This window comes from Schistocerca americana, chromosome X (assembly GCF_021461395.2).
Source record: "Schistocerca americana isolate TAMUIC-IGC-003095 chromosome X, iqSchAmer2.1, whole genome shotgun sequence".
Taxonomy (NCBI): Eukaryota; Metazoa; Arthropoda; class Insecta; order Orthoptera; family Acrididae; genus Schistocerca; species Schistocerca americana.
In genome coordinates this window covers 699,325,488-699,347,589 of record NC_060130.1, presented here as the reverse complement: position 1 = coordinate 699,347,589, position 22,102 = coordinate 699,325,488, and the positions used below count along the sequence as shown (strand labels likewise).

The window sequence follows — 22,102 nt, the reverse complement described above, 5'->3', positions numbered from 1 at the left end:
TCGGGTACATTCACCCTTCTCCTAGGTGATGGCCAAAATTAAACGGGAAACACTTTCAGTGAGGTATCTGAACTTCTGAATTTGGGGGAATAACAGCCCATTCTTCCTCAAGAGTCGAAATCAGAGAAGGTAGTGATACTGGACGCCGGGGCCTGGAGCGAAGCCGACATTCTAACTCACACCAAAGGTGTCCCACTGGGTTCAGGTCGGGACTCTGAGCAGGCCAGTCCTCCCTCAGGACACAGTTCACATGCTGATGGGACCATAATATTACTCATAATGTAAGTATATGGGGCAATGTTAAGCCCACCATCTACCCTGTGATGCGTTACTAGTCCACGGGAACACATTCAGTCCTGAACTGCCACAGACAAATGACCACAGCGACAAGGCTCACGCAGGTGTTTTGAGGTTGGCAGTTTAGGCTGAATGTATGATCAATACGAGTATACAAGCTGCAAGGTACCAATTTCATGCCTGAAGGACATTTGCATCGACTATACAGACACTATCCAATACAAACACTACACTAACAGTATAACAGTATTCACCGATCCGGGAAACGTAGTAGTGTGTTCCAGCTGCAACGCGTTTAAAAAAGATTTTTCCGTAATACACTGACAATTTCATTATTAGATTAGATTTACTTTCATTCCAATTGATCCGTAGTGAGGAGGTCCTCCAGGATGTGGAACATGTCCAGAAAACAACAATACATGACAAATATTTACAACTAAAACAAATAAGCTAATGTACCATTCCACAGGTCCCAAGTGGAATGATCGTCATTTTTAATGAACACTATATGAAAGAGTCATTTTACAAATACTAATGCACTGAATTTAAAATAAAAAAGTTTTTTTATTTATTTATAAGGTAATAAAGATGTGATACAACTACTGTAATACTTATTTACAATGAACACATTACTGCACTGAAATGGTGCAGAAGTTAGATCATACTTACACACACACACACACACACACACACACACACACACACACACACACACACACACAAATTTTCAATGAACACATTACTGCACTGAAATTGTGCAGAAGTTATACTGTTCTTATATACAAATCAGTTGGTTTTACTAAGAAATTCATCAATGGAGTAGAAAGAGTTGGCCACCAATAAATCCTTTAGGCTTCTCTTAAACTGAATTTCATTGGTTGTTAAGCTTTTTATGGCTGCTGGCAAGTTATTGAAGATGTGTGTTTCTGAAGAATGCACACCTTTTTGTACAAGACTAAGTGACTTTAAATCCTTGTGAAGATTATTCTTTTTTCTAGTATTGATTCCATGAATTGAGCTGTTGGTTTGAAAAAGTGATATATTTTTAATGACAAATTTCATTAGGGAATAAATATATTTGGAAGCAGTAGTTAGTACCCCTAGTTCCCTAAACAGGCTTCTGCAGGATGTTCTTGAGTTCACACCACATATAACTCTTACTGCACGTTTTTGTGCCCGGAAAACTTTAGCTTGGCTTGATGAATTACCCCAAAAAAAATCCCATATGACATTATGGAATGAAAGTAAGCATTGTATACCAGCTTTTTCATTTTTATATCCCCTATGCCTGACAAAATTCGCATTGCAAACAGAGATTTGTTAAGACGCTTCAGCAGTTCTGTGGTGTGCTCTTCCCAGTTGAATTTATTATCAAGCTGTAATCCCAAGATTTTAACACTGTCCACTTCTTCTATCTTCTTGTCATTGTATGTTAGACATATACTCTTGGGACACCCCTTACAAGTTCTGAACTGCATGTAGTGTGTTTTTTAAAAGTTTAGTGACAAAGAATTGGCTAGGAACCAGTGATTAATGTCCAAAAATATTTTATTGGCTGATATTTCTAAGACTACACTTGATTTGCTATTTATTGCAATGTTTGTATCATAGGCAAACAAAACAAACTTGGCATCTGGTAATGTTACTGATGAAAGGTCATTGATATACACAAGAAAAAGTAAGGGCCCCAAAATGGAACCTTGTGGGACCCCACATGTAATTAATTCCCAGTTGGATGACGCCTGATAGCTTGATACATGTCTCTTTCCTAATAACACCCTTTGTTTCCTGCCAGAGATATAAGATTTGAACCATTTTGCAGCATTTCCTGTTACACTATAATATTCTAGTTTACTTAAAAGGATATTGTGATTTACACAGTCAAATGCCTTTGACAGATCACAAAGTATACCAGTTGCCTGCAATTTTTTGCCTAATGAATTAAGCACATTTTCACTGTAAGTGTAGATAGCCTTCTCAATATCAGAACCTTTTAGAAATCCAGACTGTGACTTTGACAGTATGTTATTTGAGATAAGATGGCTATAAAGACGACTGTACATTACTTTTTCGAAAATTTTTGAGAATGCTGGCAACAGTGAAATTGGACGGAAATTTGATGCTATTTCTTTATCTCCCTTCTTAAACAGTGGCTTAACTTCAGCATATTTCAGCCATTCAGGAAATATTCCACTGATAAACGACTGGTTACACAGATAGCTTAATATGTTACTTAGCTCAGAATCACATTCTTTAATTAACTTTGTTGATATTTCATCATACCCACTAGATGTTTTTGAATTTAAAGATTTTATGATGGACATTATTTCTGTTGAGGTAGTGAGGGTCAAATTCATATTATGGAAGTTACTTGAAATGTCTGGTCTAAGGTAATCCATAGCAGCATCTACAGAACCTGACAACCCCATCTTGTCAGTAACAGTTATAAAATGTTTGTTAAAAAGTTCTGCAACACCATACATGTCTGTCACCAATGTATCATTTACTCTTACTACTATTTGTCCATCTTTGTGTCTGGTTCTACCAGTCTCCTCCTTCACTATATCCCATATAGTCTTTATTTTGTTATCTGATATGACTATCTTTCCTCGTAATATATTTGCTTTGATGTCCGTATTACAGTCTTTAATATTGTGCAGTATTTCTTGTAATGTGCTATAGCATCAACATTGGAAATGTTTTGGATTGACAGATACAGTTTTCTTTTTGTTTTACAAGATACCCCTATTCCTCGAGTAGTCCATGGCCTCTTTGTAGACTTTGCTCTAACCTTGGTAAGTTTTGGGGGAAAGCAGTGTTTGAATAAGGTAAGTACTTTATTAGCAAAAATGTTATATTTTTCATTCATGCCATGAGCACTGTAAATATCAGTCCAGTGAATGTCTCTGAGGAGTGTCCTAAAATAATCAATGTTTCGCTTACTGATTACCCTCTTGAGCTCAGATTTAACAGATTTTATATCCTGTTCAGTATTAACATTTAACAGAAGGAACTGCATGTCATGGTCTGAGAGGCCATTGACTATTGGTTTTGTAATATAATTTTGTTAATTGGACTTTTCTATAAAGATATTATCAATAGCTGTTTGTGAGCAAGTGGCTATCCTAGTGGGGAACTTTACAGTGGGAATTAAGTTGAATGATAATGTTACTAACTCAGATAAGTTCTTATTGAGAGAGTCTTTAAGGAAATCTACATTGAAATCACCAGCAACCACTATTTCTTTGTTTTTGGTTGTTAAATGGGCCAGTACAGCTTCAAGGTGGTTTACAAACAGATTAAAGTTACCTGCAGGTGCTCGATATACACTTAATGTTATGAAGGATTTTTTGTGAAATTCTAATTCTGTTGCACATGCTTCCATATGCTGTTCTAGGCAAAATTTATGAATGTCTATGTTCTTAAATTTATGACAGTTCCTGATGAATGTGGCAACTCCTCCTTTCTCCATTTCTGATCTACAAAAGTGAGATGCTAACCTAAACTCTGTAACACTTAAAAGTTCAATACCAGTGATCACATGATGTTCAGAGAGGCAGATAATGTCAGCTGGGTTTGAAGACTCTAATTCGTCTATGCAGATAGTTAATTCATTAATTTTATTTCTCAGTCCTCGACTATTTTGATGCAATAAAGATAGCTGACATTTCACATTGACTGAGTTAAAATTGGGTGGAGTTAAAATATCTGCTGACAGTTGAAAATTCTTAACCAATGGCTGTTTATGCTGATGTAATAAGCTGGAATTATGTTTTTTGATTTCTTTCTCAAACTGAAGGTTTGTCTCAGTTCTAACCTCTCTTAAAATTTGCTTTCTTTCTGTCCTCTCTACCCTAAAAAAGGGTCTTTTCTGAATCCTATAGCTACTGGTATTTTATCACTCATGACAGTGCCTCCCCCCTTTAACTTTCCTGCTATTTCTCCAGCCAATTTACCCTTCCCCTTCCTGTTGAGGTGAAGGCCATGCCTAGTATAATCCCACCTACTGAGAGAATCAACAGAAACCACACCAATGTGTGACCCTGCACCCGACATGAGCAGCCGTTCCAACTCCAAATTAACTCTCTTGAGAGAAGAGTTCAAATGAGGTCGGTCATGGCGCCCAAGAACAGATAAAAACTCAACACTAGTATGCTTTGATGCTGATGCAATCTTCGCCAGGTCACACTCTATACTGTGCCCAGGATCTCTGTCATTACTGTTACCTGCCCCACCCACTATAACCACGGTGTCTTCCTTAGTGAAATCTTTGCAAAGTGATCCTAAATCCTCTGTCACCTGCTCCAGACCAGCACTAGGTTTTAAAAAATTGGTCACCTGGTATTCTGGTCCTAGTTCATCCTGCAAAAGTTGGCCAACACCTCTTTCATGGGAACTACCTAACAACAACACTTTCTTTCTCTTTACTGATTTCCCTACACTCTTACTTTTCAATTTGCTGCTGAAAGTTTGTTGTGCCCTGTCTACACCTGCAACTGCTTGAGGCTCACCAGCTCCTAACTGAAGCAACAGGTCAAATCTATTTTCCACATTCACCATGAAGCTGTCAGACAAAGTTCTAGGCCTGTTCCTCCTGTTGCCTGTTGCCACTTCCCACCTCTCTTTACCCTTCTCCCTACTTAACCTGTCAAGATCTCCTCTGGCCTTGTCTAACTCAGCCTGAAGGGCGGCAATTTTCCCCTCCTGTTCTAGTATCTTCCTATCTCTACTACAAATCCTACAAAACCACTGATGAGTCTCATTTACTTCCCCTATTCCCACGCCACTACAGTCACACACATGGAAAAAACTACAGCACCCATCACACCAAAGCCCCGACCTAACAATTCTACGGCAAGTCAAGCACTTTTCACTCATGATAAACGTAATAGTTTATTAAGCATAAGTCAGTTAAATTACAGATAAACACGAAAATATGGTTACACAAATTTGGCCTATACCCAACTGTGTGTAAACAAAAATAAAAGTGCAAAGTTTCTGAAACAACAACTTAAACTTTACACTACTTTCCGGAAATGCTAGTTAAATAATGAAGAGGTACGCTAAGTTAAATTGCTGGAGAGAGCAAGGAACAACTAAACGAAATTCTATAGATTTGCTGCAGCAGAACGTAAACAGAAAATACGACTATACGGTCTTTTCGCGTTTTCTGCTATATTACGTAAAGAAAAATGAAACCTTTAATGGTACACTTAAACGGCACACTAATACACCTATTTACCACGTAATCAGTACTAATCTATATGTTTTATAATCTAAAATGACTTATCTTTACGAGAACACCAAAACTCGCGCTAGTCGCCTGGCTGCAGGGCTGCCAACCTATCTTGGACAAGTACTGTTACCCGTTGAAGTCCAGTTCTCACACGCCTACTGGATTGTCTGGATCCTTATCCACCGTCCCGCAGTGCGCTCACGAACGCAATACCATGCCCATGCCTCCGATACCAACAAATTCTCTTCATCGACAAGAGCAGCTACGCTATCGCGAATAGTCTATTGACGGTGAGGCATGGCGCATAAATTATGTGCCGCGATCTGAAGGCAATGTGGTGCAGGTGTCTGACCTTGCTCGTGTATTGACATTGGTTATTATAGTACGAATTATGTGCTTGTAGACTGCCAGTCGACTGCCTTGTAATATAAATGAAGCTGTGTGAACAGTTATAACGTATTGCGTCAAGTAGAGATGACAAATTTCAGTATTCGACTCCCAGGAGGTCATTCACTCTCAAAACTGACTCTCTCTGATTTATAGCCAAAATTCCATTTCATCTTTTGTGAGGAATTAGCAGCACATGATCGAAACGTGCTTCACATAATACAATGGAGGTCTTAATAGACAACAAATTTTTGAAACAGAAGAATGCATCTCTTAAGGCGAAAAAATATAGAAACTGAAACGAGATACTTTACATGGACTATATCTATAGAGAATACCTGGATATTATACGGGAGGCGTTCAATAAGTAAAGCGACCCTCTCTTTCTGAAAATAGGTTGGTTTTATTCAGGATTCCAATACACCATATTATTCCCCATTCTTTTGGATACAAAAGCCTGTTTTTCCACATAATCTCCGTTCAATGCGACGGACGTATGACATCTTAATGGGAGGGCCTTTATGCCTGAATGGTACCACTCTACTGGTCGACGTTGGAGCCAATTTCTTACTGCATCAATAACGTCCCCATCATCCACGTGCTGCGTCCTGCGGAGTGCTTCCTTCATTAGGCCAAAGAGATGGAAATCGGAAGGTGCGAGATCCAGGCTGTATGTTGAATGAGGAAGAATAGTCCAATGAACTTCTGTGAGCTCCTCTCCAGTGGGCAGACTTGTGTGAGACCTTGCGTTGTCATGGAGAACAAGAAGTTTTGTATTTTTGTGGCGACGAGCACGCTGAAGTCCTTTCCTTAGTTTCCTTAGGGGAACACAATACAGTTCAGATGTGATCGTTGCACCATTGGGGGGACATCAAACAGAATAATCCCTTCAGAGACCCAGAAGACCGGCGCTATAACTGCGCTGACTGAGGGTGCCGCTATGAATCTATGATAACCAATTTTTTTCGGGTCGTAGTGATGGACCTTCATTTCATCGCCTGTGACGATGTTCGCAAAAATTGCCTCGATCAGTTTTGGTAACGCGTAAGCAATTCCGCACAGATGGCCCTTCGTTGCTCATTATGGCCTTCTCTTAGGTGGCGAGGAACACAGCAAGCACACGTTTTTGAGTACACCTACTGGTGGACGAGTGAGTCAACACTACCAACCGAGGCGTCTGCTTTAGCAGCGGGGTATTTGATTGTGATCCGTCGATCACCTCGAATGAGAGTGTCCGCACGTTCCAACATTGCTGAAGTCACAGTTGTGTGCGGCCGGCCGGCGCGCTGGAAATCGGGCAGGTTTGCGCGACCTTATTGCGATGATGACAGAGGCTTCGTTCAACGGCTCACCATGCTTTTGTTCACTGGCAGACTTCTGCAGACATTCTGCAAATGTTTATAAATATCTACGATGCTCTGGTTTTCCGCAAAAGAAACTCAGTGAGAGTTCTCTGCTTGGAACACACCTCCGTTACAGACACCATTTTGAAGGCTATGTATGGTGCCGGCAGCTATTGCAACTTCATGAAACTATAGGGGCTGAAGCGAGGATGTTCCACGATGTCTCAAAACAAATTTCGGTTTTTTGTATCGAAAGTGGCCGAGAAAAAAAGTGGTACATTACTTACTGAACGCCCCTGGTATTTGCAGGAAACAGATCTGGAATACTGACAAAATCAGTTTTCTATAATTTTTTAAGTGTTATTTCCTGGTTCTTGTCTGCATTCTACCATGGAAAATAGCAAAATGTGGCATTTTGAATTTGATTCACGTGCAGTGCTGTACCAGACTTTGAAACGGGTTGGGATTTCCACCTGCTAATTTTTGTGGTGTCAAGTGTATAGTGTATATGAGGTCTATCCGCCTGGTCTTCGCTTGACTGTGGATGTTTATTCGCGTTTCAATTTCACAATTAGATCATCAACAGTCTATCTGGGGAGCTTCAGAATAATTGAAATGTTCCTGGGGGATTTGTTGCTTGGGTGTAATGCAATGAACAGTCCACCTTCGAAATCACTGACGTCTCCAGATCGATCCATTCTACTGTCACTGCTTCTCTATTGACAACACGATACGCCGTGCCTCAGTTCACACTGACGGGTTCTCCTCTCGCGAAACCTAGTGGTCGATTCCACAGTGCGAAGGGGTGTGCTGATAAACTACACTGATGACGATTTCCTTACCTCCGTGCACTTTATTCAGTAGAGTTTGCTTGTATTTTCAGCTATGGTTCTTGACAGTAGATCGTATTCCTCTTTTTTCGAGGGGTCCACAAACAAAATAATGCTGAATATTGAATCAACTATTCATACTGTTGACGTATTCAGTTACGTTCACGCATCTTCAGCATTCGTAATTCACATCAGAACTTCCATTGGGGCGACGAAATTTCAACCTCACTTCGGTGGACACCCGTGGAGTGTTGTAGTCGATTCTTGTATAACTGGACCTGTTGGCTTACTGGAGTCACATGTTGAGACTTGGGGCTAAGTGAATTACTTCTATTACTGAAAAGCGTGCCTTTGGCTATAAATGTAAGAAAATTCTTTGATCATGACGCAATTGCTGCGTGTCCCACCAGTTATGTATCGTCTGAGTATAATGTTCCTTGACACATGGGTCAATCGAAGTGGTTATGTTCATTGGCCATTAAGATCCCCGGAGGGTACTTCAGTCGATTTTAGTTTGTAGGAATAGATGACTAGAAGAAGTGAACATTACAGACAATTAATCACTCTCATCATAAAATGCGCTATCCTCATAAAATCACAATAAAACAAAAATCTACGGGTAGAATTGCAAAGAAAGCTAAAATAATTGTGTTGAAGCTGGGGGTGTAGTCTTTTAATCTTCCATTTAAATAGTCCTTCATTGTTTGTGTTTCACGGAGTTACCTCAAGAAATTTCGTGTGCTCTTGATTACTTTCGTGAAGTTTCTTTTAGACATAACGTTCAAACAGGTGAAGCCACACACTTACTGAACTCGAAATTTTGTATACAGTTACTTCCTGGAGTATATTCTGTTCTTCAAGAAACACTCTGCAGCTTTTGTAAGGTAGAAATACTTTTCTGAGTCCGTATCCTGAGATGTGCCGTAACGTTACCAATGCCCATTCAGTTATTTCTGTCTTTAGGAGCCCCACGGAAGTGGCTTGTAGGAAAGCGCACCGTCTTTTTTTTTTAGGCACTGAGCCTTTTATGTGTTTATGACTTAAGCGTGTTCTTTACATTTCCTAACGTTCAATGTCCAGAACAATGTGATTAATCTTGTGATTAAACGAAGTTCTTTGTTTGTAAATATACGTAATTTCTTATCAGCGCATCCTTATACGGACCTCACAACTAAAGCAATACCCGAGTTATGGTTTACTCTGGTTGTGGAAGGCATTTTTTTCGTAGGTAAACTGCAATTTATTATTGTTTCACATGTTCTAACCATAAGTGAAACAATGACCTGATACTCTTTAGTGTTTGTATGATATGACTGACTCAGTAATCCTGTATTTACAGGGTGTTACAATTTTCTTTTACTAAAATACTAAACCTCACGTTCCTCATACTCGTAGAGCGAATTGTCTATTTTCACGTAAACTGAAGAATAACGAAGCCAGTCTTTGCCACCACACCGACGGTGGCCAGATAATTCACGGTTGGAACTCAGACCCACAGTATTCATTATTTCCTCGCTCGCGCATTACATCTTCTCTCTGGCTCAGGAACAAAATGGCCGCGGGGCAGTGAACTCTAACATTTCTCCCTTGCCTGATTCAAGATTAAAAATTTCTGAGTATTTTCTGAAAAGGAAAAGGGAAAGCACATCAAAAAGTTGTGCATCTGCTGTGGCGGAAGCGGCAGCAAATCCTATTTAATATGGGCGGCTGACGCTGCTTTCGCACACAGCGTTTGATGCGAATGGACGCAGAATGACATTTCCAGCAGGCTGCGCGAACAAACGGAAAACAGCCCCACCTGCGACAGGTTCCTCCGTGGAGACAAAGCGCGCTGGAGGTCACGCACGGGTTGTACGACTCGCAGTCTTCCCCGTAGAAGCCTTCCACGCAGCTGCACTCGTACCCATTGTTGGCGGTGCTCGAGCACGTGCCTGGAACAAGTAAGCATATCACGTCACATCCTCAATACCACTAGTGTGCTTTTATCGTAATTACTTAAACATAAAAATTTCGTTATCTCGAACATAACAAACGAATATAAGACGTTGTATCTGTTATTGTTGGTTTCTGCGTCATAAGTTTACTGCAATTTAATTAAAGAGAAATTTACACCAGACGCTTTTCGTTTTTATTTTTAAAGCATCTTCTGTGGTTATTCAGAAAATTGGATACATATTCTTGTACATTTTTAGTTGTTTTGGATTAAAAACAGCATTTTATTTATAAAGTTGTTATTTCTGACTATTGTTCACATTTTATTTAAACCACTGTTTCTTCCCTCTTTACTAGCAGAGACTGATGTCGAAAGACTTTACTTCACATATACACTTGGTAGTTTTTGCCTTTCTGCACTTTTTCGTACAAAAGTGAGGTGATGTGTAACACAAATGCAGCGTAATAAAAAGTAGAGAAAGGCAAAATCTGCCGGGTGTATATGTGAAATGAAATCTTTTGATATGAACCTTTGCTAACAAAGAAGGAAGAAGCAATGGTTTAGAGAATTTGTGAAGAAGAGGTAGAAACACCGTAAGTAACTTGCACACCAAATGGTTCAAATGGCTCTGAGCACTATGGGACTTGACTTCTAACGTCATCAGCCCCCTACAACTTAGAACTACTTAAACCTAACTAACCTAAGGACATCACACACATCCATGCCCGAGGCAGGATTAGAACCTGCGATCGTAGCGGTCGCGCGATTCCAGACTGTAGCGCCTAGAACCACTCGGCCACCCAGGCCGGCTTGCACGTCAACTTTACAAACAAAATACTGTTTTTAATCTAAAATAACCAAAACTATACAAATGTATTGAATCCAGTTTGAAGAATAGCCACAGAAAATGGTCTATAAATAAAAACGAAACGCGTCTGGCGTAAAATTGTCTTCAATTAAATTGGAGCAATCTTAAGACGGAGAAAGCAATATTAACTGATTTTAACAACTGCTGCGGAAGATGGCAATGAAAACAAACATACAAAATTTTTTACCTTCTGGTTTAGTGTGATGCGTGGGAGGTGTAAGTGTGTCAGATCCGGCTGATTATTCACAAGGACGATTGGCTAAATAATGTTGTCGGCCCGATTCAGTTTTTACACAACTATCTACACACGTCTAGGGCTATTTCTGACGATTCTTCATTTACAGCTTATCACAGACATATACAGGGTGCTCTAAAATCCTCTTAAAAATCATCTAGGACTTGTAGAGGCGACTGAGTAGACGATATTTTGAATTGGAACGTACCGTACCGTTTCCGTGTCACAGGCGTTTGAAAACACCTTTGCTAGGTGAGTATGCAACAGGGTAGTCATGATGGGGGTGCTTACGACAGATGCGCTGAAGTCATTTGTCTATGCTACCTGTCTGAGGTGGTTCGAGCCTCATTCACGTGCCTGTGAATGTTAGAGCAGGATGGCTGAGCTCACGGTTACATAATACACCGACATGATCTTTCTGAATGGTGACGTTCACGGTAATGGAAGAGCTACTCGTCACCTTTATCAAGATCGTTATCCACAACGTTCGACTCCATCGCATACCCTTTTCGACACAATTACACGACGGCTTCGAAAAAGGGATACGTTCACCATCAACAGTCGTGGCTGTGGTGCTCCAAGGAGACACCGCACACCCGGATTAGAAGAGGCCGTATTGCATCACGTTGAAAAAAATCCATCAACGAGTACACGAGCAATAGTGTGTGCAGTGGAGGTTGCTCCCAGGACCGTCTGGTAAGGTATATGGTAAATTACTTGTAAGAGTGGTCGCGTTTCCACGGTCATGGGTTCCGGTTCAAAATATTATCTACTCAGTCCCCTCTAGACGTCCTATAAGTTTTTAAGGGGAATTTTAGAGCACCCTGTATAAAGGTAACACTCTGAAGACGACGAGAGTATCTGGACGTGTAAATAAAAGTGTGAAAATTTGCTTCAGCAAATGCTCATCACATACGAAAGGTAAATGCTAACATGTAATACACTGTCCGCCTAAAAATTTCCGAGACTGATTTTATCCCTGTCTTCTGAGCGGTGTCAGTGCAGTAACTACGGTGGCAACTTGAACTAACAAGTGACCAGTCAGCTGTGAGCAGGCTGCGTTAAGTCGTGGACGTGCGGCCGTAGTGTGTCAACGTTGTTTTGTCTCAAATCGCAGTGCCCAATGGAGCAACATCTCTAAATCTGGTGTGCAAGATTAGCTCCTGATTGTTGTGAAGAAGACAGACGTATGTGCAAAGTCTGACCTTCGCACCTTGACTTCCGAACAAAAACAACAATGTGTGGACGCCTGCTGCCGTTTAGTTGAAATGCAACACGGAGACAGTTATTTTCGGTCAAAAATCATCACGAATGACAAGACTGGGTATTATCAATACGAACCGACCAGAAAACGTCAATGTGTATAAATTCACATGAAGCGTCAATCTTTCACTAGGTAACAGACATTCAAGTTAGCGTGATGCATGAATTCAACAACATCCCAAAGAAGGACTTTTCTGACAGCTTCACATGGGTTGTATAACGTTCTGTGTGTTTACTCTTACGAGAGGAGGGGGTGACTATGTATAGGGTGGCTATAAATAAACTTTCGCTACTTATGAGGGTCCCAACGAAAAACGAGTTATCGTAGGACAGTGACACTTTGTGGAAACATTTGTAAAGACTTGCGGAAGAGAAATAACGAACAAACCATGGAAAGAAACACATTTTAATTTCCACATGTGAGGTTAACGTTTGTTAATTGTGTGCCATTTTTACATTCCAGGTTACGAACGTTGCTCAGTGCGACGAGCAGCCTGGAACCGCTCTAGAGATACCATTTCACAACGTTTTGGAGCACTTTTCGGTGGACCATGGAATGTTCAGCTGTTGCGACACAGCCGGTGCACTGCTTGAAGATCGTACATGGCGTCGAACAATCTCAGCCATGGCAACAGTAACTTCTTCAACTATTTGTGGCGCAGTTGGCCGTCGGCCTATCACACGAAGAATTCGAAAATCGCCAGTTAACGAAATGTCGAATTTTGTTCTTCAACCCTAGTACAGAAAGAGGATATCTCCGTATTCTTTAATCCGTCGATACTTGTAAAGAACAGCAGCACTTTTGCTGTTGTTTTGATGAAATAGTTTTAGGAGTAAAGCCCTTCTCACCTTGTCCAGGGCCATGTTCAGTGTCTGCAACTGTAATGAGCACTGATGGTTGTGTTTCAACCATACGACACTGCACCAGTACGGTCAAGTCATGACACCAACATTAACAACTCAAATCCTGCGGCGCACAGTCTGACAGCATTCGTAGTGAGTTGGGTACCAATATGGGTCATAGTTTTCCGTCTAGCTGGATCACGTAGTGAAAGTTTTAACGTCTTAAACATAGCTGCGTGGCCAAAGACTGTTTACAAAGTAAAATTAAAGCAATAACAGCCATCGGTCGCCAAAAATTAAGTCTTTTGACCTGGTTTGGACACTACTATGATTGCCTTCATCAGTAGTGAAATATTAAAACCGGCATGTCACGTATGAAATAAATATCAAGTCATAAAGAATAAAATCTGTTGCTACCTGTGGCTTGACATGTGTGAGCAGCCCATAGTCGCTTGCCTTCCATGTATTCTATTCTAAAATTTTGTGAGTAAAGCTTTATCGCCTGCTCTAATGGTGGAACCACTTCATCAGTCTCTTACGTCAGAACCAATTCATGTTGTCGGTAGACGCCTCTGGAAAATCTTGAGGCCTGAAAAAAGAGCGTGACGACTTTGATTCTTCGACTGCTATGAACAGACTTTTCAGATGTTCCCGTTTCATCTTCCTTGTGAGCTGATCTATATTACGCCTCGCGCCATGATCGATGACCTGGTCTGTATAGTTTTTTAATATTCTTCATCGAACCAGGGATTACTTCTCGCCGGCCGGAGTGGCCGAGCGGTTAAAGGCGCTACAGTCTGGAACCGCACGACCGCTACGGTCGCAGGTTCGAATCCTGCCTCGGGCGTGGATGTGTGTGATGTCCTTAGGTTAGTTAGGTTTAAGTAGTTCTAAGTTCTAGGGGACTTATGACCACAGCAGTTGAGTCCCATAGTGCTCAGAGCCATTTGAACCAATTACTTCTCGTTTTGGATGCCAAACAATCTCTTCAATCGCACCCACTAAAACTGTATTCCGTAACGCCAAGCACACACTGCCATGTTAGTATGATCCTTCGATGTTGTGAGTTGTTCTGCAGTGTTATCTTGATAGCACTGTCTTATTTCAACAACTCCCAATTTATCCTTGTCAAAGTGGACCACTCTTTCAGCATTACATCGCCATTTGTTAGCCAGTTCAGACGTAGTTTGAATACCACCAAAAATGATAACAGTTCATATCTGCCTCACGGAATGCTCGTACATACTTGACACTTCCATGATGTTCTTCGTCAGCTAGAACATGGTCGATCTGCTTCATTGTACTTCCAGCTGGGCATATCCAGGTAACCGTATGTATTACTCTGCGGGTGAAGTACGTGCTTCTAATGGTCATACTTCTTGTTTCGGCAAAGTTGATCAGTCTGATCACGCTCCTATTGATTGTTTCGTGGCCACTATCAGGACGAATTGTTGGTAATACTCCTCATCCCACTTGGGCATTGAAGTTTCCTATTACCAGATGAATTGAATGTCTTGTTAGTCCACTTACTACATTCTCCAGTTCAAGGTGGAAATTGTTCTTTATTTCTTCGTCAGCATCCTCTGACGCAGCATGACAGTTGACCAAGCAGATCTTATAAGATTTAGCGTTTAAAATCATCCAACAGATGCGATCATTTACTGAAGACCATTTACTGATAGCCAGTAGCATCGTGGACAATAAATCCAATCCCCCAAGTCCAGGATTGACTTAGATCGTTGCTGTTGAAGAGCGTATGGGTATCCCCAGTCAACACAACTCCCTGAGGAAGTGTTGTTTCCTGGATTGCTGTCACTAGGCACTGATATTTACAAAGTATTTCCCCAAGTTACTTCATTCTCCGAGACATGAGTGACCTTACATTCCAAGTTCCAGTGCTAAATCCAGAGAATGCATTCACATATACAGTCCCGCCAACATTTTGAACCGTTCTGTTGTTCCATTTGCTTTTTTCTTTAACCAGTTTCTTTTGCATAGGGGTTGGTTGGTGGTTGTGGGGGGTGTTGTTGGTCCATCCTCTAACACTCCTCCTTTTTCATCCGAGCTTGGGAGCGGCAGTGGTAAATAGGATTCAGAGTCACTAAATAAAACTATCTACTCCAAGGTCACTGCATATCAGAAACGCTCATGTAGGCCTGCCGAAGTGGCCGTGCGGTTAAAGGCGCTACAGTCTGGAACCGCAAGACCGCTACGGTCCCAGGTTCGAATCCTGCCTTGGGCATGGATGTTTGTAATGTCCTTAGGTTAGTTAGGTTTAACTAGTTCTAAGTTCTAGGGGACTAATGACCTCCGCAGTTGAGTCCCATAGTGCTCAGAGCCAATTGAACCATTTGAACCAACGCTCAGGTAACGACTATTTTCAATATTACAGTGCCTGTGTCAATCTGAATTTTCGATGCAACGTTCCTTTAGACGTACTTGCATGTCCAGAGGAACAGGCACTGCGGCGACTACAGCTGTTACGAAATAAATTAAATTTATTCGAAGTCTCTCCTGTACGGCAACATAAATAATGAATGTACGTATTCAGATGGTAGGCGCATGGTTGACAGTAAATGAAAGTTTCGATCTGGCCGTGAGTCGTGCTCGGATAGCCTAACGATATGGCGACCGCTCGCAAAAAGCGGGAAATCCTGGTTCGAGTTGCGGTCTGGCACTAATTTTCATTGTCGTCATTCCATTACACAGCTGATGGTTGTCCATATTAGCAACTGCGAATACATTTCATGTACGACTGTTCTTGGCGGTCCAAACCTTAATACTACATTGCACTAACCACTATGTCGATCACGCATACTTTTCATCGGCAGCCAACAACGTAATAATTACCTTCCTCACAACCACCCAACTGATCATCCAGAACGCACCTACATAACCGAGTCACTACCGCATACCATTCGGATGATGGCATACTCAGAGTAGCCAGTTCGTATTTAGCCGAAATAAGAGTAATGAACATACAACACCTGACGTCCAGATTGTGCGTGAATTTCGAGCGTCAAACTCCAAACTTCTTCTCTATTTGGCATGATGTAATAGCATCCACTTGTAGAACTAGACAATTAGAACCCACTGATGTGGGGCAGTTATTCAACACTGTATTCTTATTCGATGAGATTGGAGTTCAATTCCCCTTTCGGCCACTTTCCGTGCCTTCATTCAATTACTTAAGGCAAATATCACGATTTCTTAAACGTACACAGGCCTTTTACTTCTACACCCTTCCTGAAATCGAGCTGGTGCCCCATTCCTACTGATCGCACAATCAAACTACACTTTACACCTTACCAATCAAGATCCCCCAACTCAATAGCTCCAACGACATATGTTTTGATTATCATAAAAAGTTAATATTTCATGTATATGGTTTGTGAAAGGCTACTCTGTAGACCAATAGCAACGCCACGACCTGACTACTAATTAAATTTTTGCATTCCTGCACAATTTATATTTACAACTGAAAATCGATCAGAAACTCTGTCTCCGTGATACAGATGATGTGATTCTTACGGAAATGGAAGAACAAGGATCAGAATGTTATATCTAATGCTAGTTTTGATATGTTCCTCGGCAGCGAAGAACAAATTTTATTTTACGAAGCCGACTGCATTGGAAAATGCTCCACAAAATGTGTGCAATTAAATGGCTTTGAAATCTACACTGATAGGCGTCAGAGCGGGACGTCTGAGGAAAACGGCATTTGTAAGAATCGAGTTTTAAGTGATGTTCACTTATATAAGTCTTTATTGGGGAAGGTAAACCGCTCTCTGCTAATCAGTTGCTGATCATAGTCCTTTCGGAGGGGAGAAGATTGTAATATTAAAATCTTCACCACTACCAAAAAATGGGTTCATAATAAGTGAAAATATTTTGTACTCGTTCGAAATTACCCTGAATGCACATCAGATCAAGCTTGGATGTTCTTTGTCGAATGAGCATGTTCTGGGGAGTCCCATCGTTTTAAGGGGACACGGACTCTTTGAAGTGTGTCTTTGGTTTCCAGGCAGTTTATCGTAGTGGCCTTATCCTACTGACATTTATAGGGAGGTAAACGGACTTGATGCAGCCATAACACAGCTCCTCTAGCGTATGCAGAATTATCATAGGCCTGAGTAATTCGTTGTTTACAAATAGGGCCTTCGTGTTGCAGTTTGCACCATAACTGCGTAGTATGATTATCTCGAAACAGTTGGAAAAATGACTTAGTTCTCAGTTTTACAGGCTTTCGATGTTTTGTGCATCAGTGACGTCCTTACAGTGTGCCTAGCCCCTTAACAGCGATATTGTGTTGGATCTACTGCTCCCATATCGTCTAAATGTCCAAATAATGTAAGGCTGTACTATTGGGCTTCCGTCTAAGAGTTCCTGCATTTAAACTTTGATATTACTTTAGCTATTGACCGATTCTTTTTGGACAGTTAAGGTTAACCATCCGCAGTTACGATTTCGGATAATCATAGTCGATTACTGTTCATTATACGGTGACCTCCAGCGCTGTGTTTCAGGCACGCGCGGAAAAATGCAAACACAGGAAAGTGGACATTTGGCGTCATTCGCAATCTGCCGAATTGCACACAAAGTTGTTGATACCGTGACCATCCAATGAGGTAAATCGTCTCAGGGTGCACTGTTTCTGCATGACTGCTGACATCATCCTCGCTAATGAAATTTAAATGTTAATAACGATTTACAATATTAATGGGAATGTGTTCGGGAGGCTCAGATAGCTAAATGGTATGAGTTTAGGTATAACAGTAGGCATTTGGTAGACTTACGGTTGACACGAGTGTTGAAGGTGACAGGGGCGCTGGTGATGCCAGTCTCCTCATCATTCCAGGCGGTCACAGTGAATTCGTAGTCGGCCGACGTCTCCAGCTCCGGGAACGCCGCGCACGATCTGCTTCTGTTCTTCGCCGTCTCTCGAACAGTGAAGTTGTAGTTCTTCTCAGTGTAATTGCCGTCTTGTTCAGTCAATGATTTCAGATTGACAAAGTAGCCCAGTGGAGAACCAGTTTTTGGAACGTTCCAGCAAATCATGGCCCACGAGTTTCCTGTTATAACAGCTTCAGGAGCCTCCGGAGCTGAAATCAAAAAACACGAGTAGCTAATGAGCGTCTGTCTTTTATCTGGGTAGCTCGACACATTCATTATGAATTTCCTGCCGTATACAGAAATGAACTGGATGTGCTGGAATAGATGGTCTGAAAATGAATATGTACAATATACAAATTCGTATGCAGAACCACAGAACCAGCGCACATCAGAGTGGAAATGTCAACCACAGAATGGAATATAAAGATATTTGAGCATTTGCCTAAGAATCTTACGCCGAGAGATTTTCCAATCGTGTACATTGATGAGACACAAGATTACGGCACTGTTCACTGTGAGAATGAATCCCGTGTGGTGATGCTGACGCATGTGACGCAGAAAAGCATATAGGTGGAAAATGACGACTAGGGAATCATTCTAGCGATGATACGGGCCGCAAATGGGGAAATCTACTGATATAAGGGAGTTTCACAAAGAGCAACTTGTTATGTCCCAGCTCCTGGAGACACCTCTCGGAACAGCAAAGCTGGCCGCCAGTTCGCATGCTACTTTCGTGAGCATCAATGGAAAGTGTTTGAAGGACGGTGGAACCACAAATAAGCAGCAAAGCGTTTGACGTCCACGCCTCATCACAGATAGGCGGTGGTCTGTGGCAGGTTTGACGCCAAAGTAGAATGCTGGTACAGGCGAAAGTATTTCTGAGCACATTCTTCAGCACACATTGTTGGCGGTAATGCTCTGATATGGGGGATATTCACCTGGGCTTCCACGGGACCTGTGGTAGTAATCTAAGGCATTATTCCGAACCATCTACGTCTTTTCATGCTTTATGTCTTCCCCGACGACGGTGGCATCTTCCAGCAGGATAACTCTCCGTCTGACAAGGCCGGGATGGTGCTACAGCGGCTTGAGAAAACCTACTAAGGACTTGTCGAATCTGTGACACCGAGATTAGCTGCTGTATTGCGTTCCAAAGGCGGACCAACATGCTGTTACACAGGTCGTCATAATGTTTTCATTTATCAGCGTATTTGCTTCATAGATTTTTTCTTAAGGCTACTGAACATTCTTTTCCGACCAAAGAAAGTACTGAAGGGCAAGTGAAACGTGGCTATAGCATTCGTTGCTAACAGTGAAGACTGCATCTGTGAGGAATCTGGAAAATACTTCCAAACAGGAGTTCAATCACAAGTTCTGTTTGGGAATATGGAAAGTACTTTAAAATCCACAAATGAGGAAGAAACCATATTTTGAAATATATGAAGTAAATGAAAAATGACAATAGTACTTTGTCAGAGAGGGCATATAGAAATATATTGAAGGTGCTGGGAAACACACCGAGCGATGCATTACAGTGTTTATGTCCTAGAGTGACATTCGAGAGCAGATGGTATCAAATCCCCAGCCAGCTATTCCGATTCGGAATTTCCGTGATTCGCTAATTCACTAAAGGTGAAAGCTTGGGCTACTCCTGTCGCAAGATCACGCCCAAATTCCTACCCCATCCTTGAAATTATGTCCTTTAGTCGACGCAAAGAGAAACCACACTTTTATGTCCCTTGTTTGGAGAAGCAGTTCATGTACGTAGAAAAGAGAAATTCAGAAGGGAGTGCTACAGATTATTTTCATCTTTGCAGCCAGTGTACCTATCAATTACCTAGCGAACCTCATCAAAATATTTTAATTATCACATCGAAAAAATCAGGGGGTAGAGGCAACGACCTTGAACACAGAACGTAATCGTGGCACCCTCCCCTCACTACTATCCTCCCCAGCCCTCCGCTCCCCAGCCAATCACAGTGAACTATTAAAATAAGACAGACAGTCACAGCTTAGTATTTCAGTGGCCATTAAAATTAAAAAAGACAATCACAGTGTTGCCATTTCCACCACGTTCAGAAGTATTCAAACGCCTGGTTTCTTTTGCTTCAAATTCAAAAGGATTTATCTGAAAAGTACGTAAAGGATCACAATGTATGCATCATGACTGTGCTCAAAAGTATCCAAATGCTCGGAATTAGTTTTTGCACAATATCCAGAAATATTTTTAAAAAATACGTAAAGGTTGTAATTTGCAACATTTAAAAGTAATTTACAACGTGCACAAAGGGATCCAAAGGCTAATTTTACACCGTATTTAACGTAAGATTTATGAAAATAATGTAACTTACAGTACTTAAAAGTGCTTTACAGAGTGTTCAAATGTAGGAACTACGTAGGGCAGCACTTGCATATGTGCAAAGTTCAATTTCTTTACCACAGATGATGTAAGGCATAATGGAGCCTCAGATTTTCCACATTTTAATTATTCTATGATACTTCTCATATGTCACATAGCAGGCAGGCAGGCAGACAGACATCGGCAGGACCGAACTCGCTGAGTGAGCGTTTTGCTTGTACTGACAAGTCATGTCTTGCTCGACCAGTCCACGGATTTACTGCTGGTCCGTAGTGTCCAACGGGCACAATATTTCGGCGATCAGACATGTCGTCATCGTCAGGTGCGCTGATGAATTAAGCTCCTGAGGGCGGGCGGCCGTCTTAAATCGCCTCTCCTTGCGACGCGGCCGGCCGGTGTGGCCGAGCGGTTCTAGGCGCTTCAGTCTGGAACCGCGCGACCGCTACGGTCGCAGGTTCGAATCCCGCCTCGGGCATGGATGTGTGTGATGTCCTTAGGTTAGTTAGGTTTAAGTAGTTCTAAGTTCTAGGGGACTGATGACCATAGATGTTAAGTCCCATAGTGCTCAGAGTCTTGCGAGGCGTTTTCTCCGCGGTCCGCGGCAGCGCGTCGGCGGTCGCTGAGACGTTGGCGTCGGCGGTCGCTGAGACTTTGGCGTCGGCGTCTGTGGTGGCGTCGGTGTGATGGCCTCGTCTGCCCGGGTCACCAGTTCTTTTTATTCGCTGAGCGTCTTTTTAATTAGACTCAGTGCTGGTTCCCATGCCTTGCTGAGGTTATAGTGGCAATCTCGGTTGATGAGTCCGTCCCTGGTGCGAATTTGGATAGCCTCTTAACGACGCTGTCCCAGTATTTAGATGTTTCTGCCAAGACCCTGGTATGTTGATAGTCCATTTCGTGATTTTCGGACAAACAGTGCTCTGCGGCCGCCAACTTGTTGGGGTACCTAAGTCGAGTGTGCCTCTGATGTTCAAAATGGTTCAAATGGCTCTGAGCACTATGGGACTTAACACCTGAGGTCATCAGTCCCCTAGAACTTAGAACTACCTAAACCTAACTAACCTAAGGACATCAAAAACATCCATGCCCGAGGCAGGACTCGAACCTGCGACCGTAGCGGTCGCGCGGTTCCAGACTGAAGCGCCTAGAACCGCACGGCCACATAGGCCGGCGCCTCTGATGTTCTCGGCAACGATCTTCGATGGAGTGCACTGTCTGTCCAATATACGTCTTCCAACATTAACACGAAATCTGGTATATTTCGGCCTTCAGCAAACCGAGATCGTCTTTGACACTTCCCGAAAATACTCGTGTTTTATTGGGAGGGCAAAAGACAGTTCCTACTCGGTGTTTCCTCAATATTCGTTCTATTTTCCCCAACAGTGCGCCAGTATACGGTATATAGCCAGTGGCTATCGCTTCCTCCGTGACTTCTTCCGTCTCCACACGCTGTACTGCAGAGGCAGGGCGGAGAGCGCATCTTATGTGCCATTCTGAGTGCCCGTTATTCCGGAATATAGTTTTGAGGTGTTCCAGCTCATGGGGCAGACTCTTTGCGTCAGAGATGGTGCGCGCCCTGTGCACCAGTGTTTTTAGCACCCCATTCCTCCGCGATGGG

At 42.1% G+C, this 22,102-nt stretch overlaps 1 protein-coding gene across 1 annotated transcript in view; it reads right to left on the bottom strand.

Moving 5' to 3' along the window:
- The window catches only part of LOC124556259, a 462,906-nt gene that overhangs the window by 336,119 nt on the left and 104,685 nt on the right, over positions 1-22,102 (bottom strand). The window contains exons 3-4 of the mRNA XM_047130246.1: positions 18,032-18,337; positions 9,892-10,024 (exon numbers count right to left, since the gene is read on the bottom strand). Coding sequence (XP_046986202.1) covers positions 9,892-10,024; positions 18,032-18,337 — 439 coding nt within the window. The remainder of the gene's footprint in view (positions 1-9,891; positions 10,025-18,031; positions 18,338-22,102) is intronic.